Source organism: Anopheles merus, unplaced genomic scaffold (assembly GCF_017562075.2).
Source record: "Anopheles merus strain MAF unplaced genomic scaffold, AmerM5.1 LNR4000971, whole genome shotgun sequence".
In the NCBI taxonomy this organism is placed as follows: domain Eukaryota; kingdom Metazoa; phylum Arthropoda; class Insecta; order Diptera; family Culicidae; genus Anopheles; species Anopheles merus.
In genome coordinates this window covers 8,041-17,221 of record NW_024428551.1, presented here as the reverse complement: position 1 = coordinate 17,221, position 9,181 = coordinate 8,041, and the positions used below count along the sequence as shown (strand labels likewise).

General features: G+C 45.0%; 1 protein-coding gene and 1 pseudogene across 1 annotated transcript; both read left to right on the top strand.

Annotated features, from left to right (window-relative positions):
- Nucleotides 1-3,663: 3,663 nt before the first annotated feature.
- LOC121603245 lies at nucleotides 3,664-4,796 on the top strand. Its single transcript, XM_041931934.1, has 3 exons — nucleotides 3,664-3,870; nucleotides 4,005-4,541; nucleotides 4,758-4,796. Exons 1-3 carry the CDS (start codon nucleotides 3,664-3,666, stop codon nucleotides 4,794-4,796), a joined length of 783 nt encoding a protein of 260 aa, XP_041787868.1.
- A 117-nt stretch (nucleotides 4,797-4,913) lies between these two features.
- LOC121603244 lies at nucleotides 4,914-6,365 on the top strand (annotated as a pseudogene).
- The last annotated feature ends 2,816 nt before the right edge of the window (nucleotides 6,366-9,181 follow it).

Below are 9,181 nucleotides of genomic sequence, written 5' to 3'. Positions count from 1 at the left end.
TGACGCTGAGAGCACTGCTGGCAATTGTATTTGGACGCACACGCATGGGCCAAATGTCCTGCTTTCAAGCAATTTCTGCACAGCCTTTTCTCACTCACCACTCTCATGCGTTCTTGTGTATTAGTGCCTTTGAACACATTGCACGACGCTATACTGTGCCCGTTCTTTTTGCACATCACACACACTGGTACGTGTTGGTATGAGTTGTAGCTGCATGCAACGATACTTTTGTCTTTATTGGTTTTTTGGGAACTGCACTACACTTCTCTATTGCCAGTGTTTCCAACACTCTTACACGTTTTTCCAAAAACGCCATCATGTCCGTAAATGTAGGATCTTCATCGGCATGGGCTTCTTCCCACACACGGAGTGTTTCATCATCCAGCTTATCTGCCATCAACTCGATGAGAATTGAACTGAACGATTTCACGGGTTCTTTCAATTGTTCTAGGATTTTGACATGCCGTCGAAAATCGGCAACCAAACGGTTGAGCGCCACTGCTCCCGTTTCTTTCATCTTAGGAAGCGATATGAGCGATCGAATATGCTTCTTACGCAAAATGATTGGGTTGGAATAACGTTTGACGATCGTACTCCATGCCAAATCATAATTCTCATTCGTAACCGAAATGGATTGTATTAAATTCGCAGCTTCTTCTTTGAGTGAAGCTCGAAGGTAGTGGAATTTTCGATTGCCGTTATGTCCGTCGATGAGTGTATGAGTGAGACGTATGTGTCGTGGAACGTTAACCACGCATCGAAATTTCCTGCGAACTCTGGCAGTGCGATCAATGGGAGCTTCACTCTTGAAGAAGAAGATGAAGCAGCATTTGCAGCAACAGACACAATTTCAGCGACTGCCGGAATGGGCAACATACTACGCAATTGCGCCTTTGCGTACAAATACGTTTCCTCCATTTCTGCTCTAATACGCGCATTAGTTGCAACGCCTTCCTCGGAGATTTCCAAATCTTCGATGTCTTCTTGCACTGTTTCAAAAGATTCCCAAATCTTTTCCAAACGATCGAGTCGCGTCGACACTTGATTTTGTTGTTCACTTGTGAACGTTTTTACGAACTCTTTCACACGATTGATGGAGTCCATGTATTGGTGCCGCTTGAGCTCCTTGTACCGCAACTTGTCCTGCTTCGACATTTTGCAAAAGGCTCACACACACAAACACTAACACAGATCGAGTGCCGCAGCACTGCTTTATGAACAAACGCTTCTGTACGCCGGTTTTCACAAAAACCGAAGGATTTATCAAAATCCTGGTCACTACGCACCAAAATGTTCTTTCCCGCGATCTTTAGCAAACTTGCCCCTACGTTGTGATATTATTTTTGATTCATTTGCCGTAAAAGGAAAGAATTGATCGTACAGTTCACGTGTGTTTTTATTGAGTATGAATTGCGACTGATCGCTGAGCGCCGCGAGCCAGCATCAAGCAGCGGTGCAAACATACGCACACACTCACGCCAAAAATTCCCATTCCTCCACACTTCTCCTCACCAGCACATCACACCGTATGCGGTACCAAACACATGGTTTTGTCATTTCACTGAATATTTGTAAAACAAACTACTGAAAATGCATTTATTTATTCTGACAAAACGACATGTAAGTCAGTTTGAGCCTCAAAAGAATATATAATGCGATGCCCGCTTGCTCGTAATGAACAAAAATTTGATTTGGGTAAGCGATTACTTGCAGACACCCCGATAAAATTTTAGGTGCATATTCGGTTTGCGGAATTAACGTTTTGGTTGAGAAAAATCTTCACACCACTTTGCTGTTCTTGCTGAAATTTCGTGGTAACCGTGAGTGCATACCAAATCAACATACTTGTTTCGACAAAATACAGTTCACTTCTGCATTAAACTATATGAAACGGAAATGAACATGAGCAGAATGGCCTGCCATCCTGCGCATCAATAAAAACCCCAATTTCTATACTTTTTTTTTGCCAATTTTTAATCGATATCAATGACTAAAAAATCAGTAATATCAGAAAGGCTTTGTGGTTTGTTCAAATTTTGGGTACTGTGGATACTGTTTCGAAAGGACTTTCAACACTTGATCGTCTAGGCGATCATAAAAACCTTTAGGACGTTGGAGTTTAGAGGGCTTACCTTGGATAGGAGGACATAAGTAAACTCCTTAAATGAGAAGTCGATACATGATGGATGGGCTTAGTCCTATCCTGACAATCCGAACAAATCTGACCTGCCATGATCGGAGTTGGTTTTATTTATACTCAAAAGAAGTTAAAGGTCGGAAAGTTATCGTTTTCGCTAAGCTAGTTACGTTTGTCTTTTATTGACAAGAACGATGGTTCTAAACGATATTTTCTTTCCTACTTTACAGTTTCCAGCTCGTGTTTCATAGTACGGACGATTTGATTTAAAATCCTCATCGTGAGCATAACATGAAACAAATAGTTTGCTTTTACGTTGGTGTTTACCTTTACAATGAATACTGAAGTACCATCTTCTTCGAATTACGGCCACTTCATTTTCAATCGGTCACAGCGATAACTTTTTGCACGTGGGAAAAAACAATATTTTCATTCGATTGTAACTGGAAATACCCTGTATTGCAGTATGTTTGTCTCAATTGATCCGCGGACCACAGGTTGGAGACCACTGCTTTAGATCAGGTGCTTTCTAAATGATCGAGCGGTGAGGGCCAGGAGAATGCATTTTTTAACACATACATTATTACATTATTAAAATTAATACACAAAATAGCTGGTTTATGATATTAAACAATACCATTGGTTATATTGTAGTTTTTCTTAAAGTATCATATCATCCAAGCAAGTTTCAAATTCATTTTATTAACTTACAATTACTAAAATTGATTGCAAAGATTCTTCAAGTCAGCAGCATAGTTTGCAAAAGTCATAAAAAGTTCCAAACAGTTAAGCAAAATCGCTGTTTGAATTTCTATGTATATATTTATTTGAATTAAATTTATTATGGCATGAATTATGGGATTATGGTAACGGGATTAGAAACAGACAACACTTGAAGGCTAAAATATAAACAGGGAAATAGATGAGGATGAGATGAACTATGTAATGAATTATAGCATGTACAAATGAACTCAAACGGACAAGTGAATACACATATAGCAAAGTGAAAGTTCAACCGCCTACACGTTATTTTTCTTATTCCCAAAATATCCCAAGTTTCCTCCAATTTCACACCCGGTGTAATTTTCTACATTTGGTCCTTCGACCCGGATCGTGAAAGGAAGCACTACGTGCAGTGAAAATTTGTGTACGGACACTACGTACCTTAATTTTGGGAAAATCGGCACTCCGTGACCGTTGGTGTGAACCAAAGTGTGGACTTAGTCGTTTGCTATCCGTTGTGTTGCGCAAACCACAACGTGGGTTGCCCCGCTATCACGGGCAAATCTGACTTTAGTGTGCTGTGATTCTTGTTTCGTTTTTCTGTGTTGATAAAAACATTTCGTGCGTGCGTATTCTAGTTCGTGAGAAAGGTGACGCCGACCGTTGGAACCATTGCGAAAACCGCCATCCTTGTAAGCAACCATTAGACATCAAGCTCGCGCCAATCGTGATCGTCGTTGCGTACAACTTTCGTGCAAGCTGTGCGAAGTCAGTGAACTTTCTCGCCAATTTTTAAAATAAAAATGGAGAAGAAGTTGAAATCGGTGCAACTGAAAAGGCATCAAGCGGTCGAATTGGTGAAAAGTATCGAACAGTTTACGATCGGCTACATCGAGGAAAATGCCAGTGAAATACCAGTGTGTTTGGAACAATTAGAGAGGTATTATGAGGACTTCCTACAGGCAAATGCAAAAGTGAAGGAACTCGATGAGGAGGCCACAGATGCGAGTGTAAGTGAGCGGTGTGATATGGATACACGGTATCGTCGCGTTAAGGGCTTTCTTCTACGAAAGCAACCACCTCCTACGGCCGCGCAAAATATGCCGAATGAGTCGATGCTATTAGCGAGCTCGACACTCAATAGTTCGGGACGATCAGGTGCAGTGAATTTGCGGCTTCAAAAATCGAATTGCCTACGTTCGATGGCGATGCCACCAAGTGGTTAACGTTCCGTGACCGATTTGTGGCGATGATCGACAGTGCCAGTGAGATACCGAACATAATGAAGCTGCAATATCTGCTGTCCTCGTTGAAGGGCGAGGTTGGTTTGCTTTTCGAGCACACCACGTTGACAGCAGACAATTACGAGGTGACGTGGGCTGCCTTGCTGAAGCGGTACGACAATCCGCGTACGCTGATCCGGGAGTACTATCGGAAGATTCATCACCTGCCGGCAGTGAGCTGTGACAACGTGGACGATTTGGCGCTGCTCGTCGATGAATTCACGCGGCATGTGAACGGTCTGAAGAAGCTCGACGAACCGGTGGACACCTGGGACACGCCACTCGCCAACCTGCTTCTGATGAAGCTGGATTCGTCGACCATTCTGGCATGGGAGAACCACTCAGCGCAACATAAAAAAGATAAGTACAAGGAATTAGTAGACTTTTTGCAAGATCGTGTACGAATATTAAAATCATCGCGCGAGTTTTCCAATAACGGTGACAGCAGTTTTAGAATGGTGGCCGGCAACAGAAGGGTATCCGACCATAGGCCGAGAATTGTGGGCAATGCTGCAACTGCAAGGAGAGCTTCGCCGATTGTTTCAGCTCAACAGTGTGTTTTGGGTTGTGCAGAGCTTCACAATCTGCGCAATTGTCCTGCATTCTTGCGAAAGGACGTACAGCAACGCCGTGAAGTAGCCACCCGTGAGTGACTGTGTTGGAACTGCCTCATTCGCAGTCACCATGTGAGGGATTGTCGTTCCGCGTTTAAATGCACTACGTGCAACGCACACCATCACTCCTTGCTGCACGTAACGCCAATTGTCACAATGGCGGCGCAGTCGGATGATGAAGTGGTTCTGCTGGAAACAGTCCAACTACAACTGGTCGATGATCACGGCAATAAACATACAGCACGAGCACTATTAGATTCCGGATCAATGTGCAACTTTATCTCCGAATCTATGGCCCATCGACTGTTGACACCGCTTTCCAAAGTAAGCATTGCTGTATCGGGTATAGGGCAAATCAAACAGCACGTGAAGGGTTCCATCACGGCGACCGTTCGATCCCTAGGAGAAGACTTCCATTCGTCAATGGAATTTCTAGTGCTCAAGACTCCGTCGGCTGAAATTCCAACCATTCCCTTAAATATTGCGAAATGGAACATTCCGAACGTACAGTTGGCAGACTCGTCTTTCCGGGAAAGGTCGATGTTGTAATCGGTGGAAACACTTTCTGGGAGATACACACAGGAAGGAAACAGTCATTGGGTAACGGAAGGCCATGGCTGATAGAAACTGCGTTTGGATGGGCGATCTCGGGGAATACTTCCCAACTTGCCTGCCCCAATCTACGATTGTGTCACACGGCCGCCAACGAAGGTGCCATCGAACGCTTGCTCCAGCGGTTTTGGGAGGCTGAGAGTATCATGGAGGGTCCTGCCTTGTCAATTGAGGAGGACATGTGCGAAAAACATTACGTAGCTACCACGAGCCGTAATGCACAAGGTCGCTACATTGTGTCCTTGCCGCGAAGCCCCAAACCAGAAAGAACGCTGGGTTTGTCAAGAGAGATAGCAGATCGTCGTTTACTGGGTGTAGAACGTCGACTGAAGGCCAATCCTGAAATGGAAAGGGAATATATTAAATTTATGAGAGAGTATGAGTCATTGGGACACATGGTCGAACTCACGGAACCCGTTGATGACAACAAACCACATTGCTACATTCCTCATCACGCGGTAGTCAAAGAGGGTGCGTGTTGTTTTTGATGCATCCTGCAAAACAACATCTGGCTACTCGCTAAACGATACTCTGCTGATTGGTCCAACAGTGTAGGATGATCTGCTTACAATCATCCTACGCTTTCGAAAACACGCTGTCGCAATAGTGGCAGACGTAGAGAAAATGTACCGGCAGATTCGTTATTGTGAAAACGATCGAAAACTATTGCGCATACGCTACCGTGAATGTCCCTCCGATCCCATTTCCACGTATGAGTTGCAAACGGTGACCTACGGTACCGCAACAGCACCATTTCTAGCCACTCGAACGCTAAAACAAATTGCGCACGACCACAAACAACAATACCCTTTGGCAGTCGACCCAGTGCTACATGATTTTTATGTGGATGATTTGTTGACTGGAGCAGATGATGTAGTAGAGGCCGTTGGAATGCGAACGCAAATTTTGCAAATGCTTGAATCAGCAGGTTTCCTCTTGAAGAAGTGGGCATCGAACGTCTCCGATCCCTTGAAGGAGTTCCGAGCGACGATCTAGCGATCAAACCACTTCTAGACTGGCAAGAAGATCAAGCAATTTCAACATTGGGCTTGGTTTGGGAACCGTCTAACGACATGCTACCGTTCAGAGTCGACCTTCCACCACCCGCTTAAGAGCTTACGCGAAGTTTAGTCCTGTCTTACACGGCCAGAATCTTCGATCCCCTGGGCCTACTAGGGCCAACGGTAATACTTGCCAAAATGTTTCTGCAGCGATTATGGGGGTTGAAGCAAGACGTTAAAACGCTAGATTGGGATCGATCACTACCAATTGACCTTCAAGAGGAATGGAGAAAGCTGCACAATACATTGTACTCGCTACGCGAATTACGAGTGTCTCGGTTTGTTTCACAATTCGGCACAGAAGACCTGCAGCTACATGTATTCGCTGATGCTTCACAAGGAGCATATGGAGCATGCTGTTATGTACGAGCAGTATCCGCAAGAGGCATCCAGGTCAGATTACTAGCTGCCAAGTCAAAGGTGGTAGCGTTAGCAAATACGAGCTCAATTGCCCGGTTGGAGTTGTGTGCAGCACAGCTAGCAGTACACCTTTTTCAGAAGGTGGTTTCTGCACTCAAGGTGTCAGCTACGGCTATCTGTTGGACAGATTCGATGACAGTAATGCACTGGCTGAACTCATCACCGCGTCGCTGGAAACCATTTGTGACCAACAGGGTGGCACAAATACAGGAAGAAACGCGTATCTCCAGCTGGCGTCATGTTCCTGGAGTTGATAACCCAGCGGATGACATCTCGCGCGGGCTGAATCCGGAAGAATTGCTGCAGTGTACACGTTGGTGGCATGGGCCGAGTTGGTTGTCTTACGGACAAGAGAAGTGGCCCCATGATCAACCGGCGATGAAGGAAGGCGAGGCTGACATCGAAGAGCGACTGGCAGTCTCACACATTGTCACTACATCTACGATGTGTGATTTTAGCAACATACTGTTCGCCAAATACTCAAGGTATGGCAAGTTACGGAGAGTGGTGGGTTTCTGCTTGCGGTTCATCACAACGCTTAGGGCAACCAAGGCATCATCGTGCAAGCGCGTTAAGACAAAAGCGGACATCAAGACGTTGCTGCACTCCGTTCCATCGCTTACAGCAGTGGAGCTACAGCAAGCCAAGCTGCCTTTGTGCCAGCTAGCACAACAGGAGTCGTTCGCGGAAGAGCTGGTCGACCTACAACGAGGGAAGCAGATAAGTGCGAGATCGAAGCTGAAGTGGTAGTCCCAATACATCGACGCACAGGGTGTGTTACGTGTCTGTGGCCGGCTAGATAATGCCAACATCCCGGAGGCAACGAAGCATCCGACAGTCCTTGCAGCATCACATCGTCTGTCAGTGCTATTGGTAGAAAGGGTCCATCAGCAGGAGATGCACGCCGGACCACAAGCAATGTTAACCATACTGCGGCAGAAGTTTTGGTTGATTGGAAGCCGAAATATGGTAAAGCGTGTGTATCACCAGTGCCACACTTGCTTTAGAAACAAGCCGACGTTGGTGAAACAGGCGGTAGCGGATTTGCCTGAGTCGCGGGTAACACCAACGAGACCGTTTGCGGTGGGTGGGGTGGATTATTGCGGTCCGTTCTTGTTGAAGTCTACCATCCGCAATCGCAGTCCCACCAAGGCATATATCGCAATATTCGTCTGCTTCGCGACCAGAGCAGTTCATATCGAACTGGTGAGTGATCTCACATCGACTGCATTTTTGGCTGCATTTCGTCGTTTTGTCGCGCGGAGAGGGAAGGTTGCTGAACTGCATTCAGATAATGCAACAACATTCAAGGGGGCAGCGCATGAACTGCATCGTATATATAAGATGCTGAAAATCGATGAGGCTGATAGGAGAGGGATTTTTGATTGGTGCGCCGAAAATGAGATGGTGTGGAAATTATCCCTCCGCGTGCACCTCATTTCGGAGGTCTTTGGGAAGCGGCGGTAAAATCGGCCAAAAAGTACCTTCAAAAAACAATAGGAGTTAGTAGCATTACACAGGAGCATATGCTTACCCTTTTAGCTCAAGTTGAGCAATGTTTAAATTCTCGCCCGTTGGTACCGTTATCCGACGAACCAACTGATTTGGAAGCATTAACCCCGGCTCATTTTCTGATAGGTTGTAGTATGCAGGCAGTACCGGAGGTTGATTTAAGTAAGCTTTCTTCCAATCGGTTAAAAAAGTACCAATTAGTGCAAAAGCATTTACAAGTAATTTGGTCCCGGTAATACCCGGAATATTTGCAGCAGCTGCAAGCCAGAGCAAGGCACGCAAACAATGCGCCGGCCAAGCTAGAAATAAATCAGCTAGTTATAGTAAAGGAAGATAACGTTCCAGCTACCGTTTGGCCGAAGGGGCGTATAACTGCTTTACATCCGGGTAAAGACGGTGTAGTTAGAGTAGTTACACTACGAACAGGCACGGGAAAGGAAATAGTCAGAGCAGTAAATAGAATCGCATTGCTACCTAATCCCATTGAGCAGCAAAGGTTAGAATGTCGCGCAGCTTCACCACGAGAAATATAGTAAACAAACCTTGTTGACATTAGCGAGATGTCAAGTGTTAAAGGTCAGCCAGGTTTATACTTTGCTCGCTCACTTCTTTATATGAATTTATGGCATTTTTGAAATTTCAAAAGAATTCTCTTTTGGTGGCCGGAATGTTTGAATTTCTATGTATATATTTATTTGAATTAAATTTTATTATGGCATGAATTATGGGATTATGGTAACGGGATTAGAAACAGACAACACTTGAAGGCTACAATATAAACAGGGAAATAGATGAGAATGAGATGAATGAAAGTGAAAG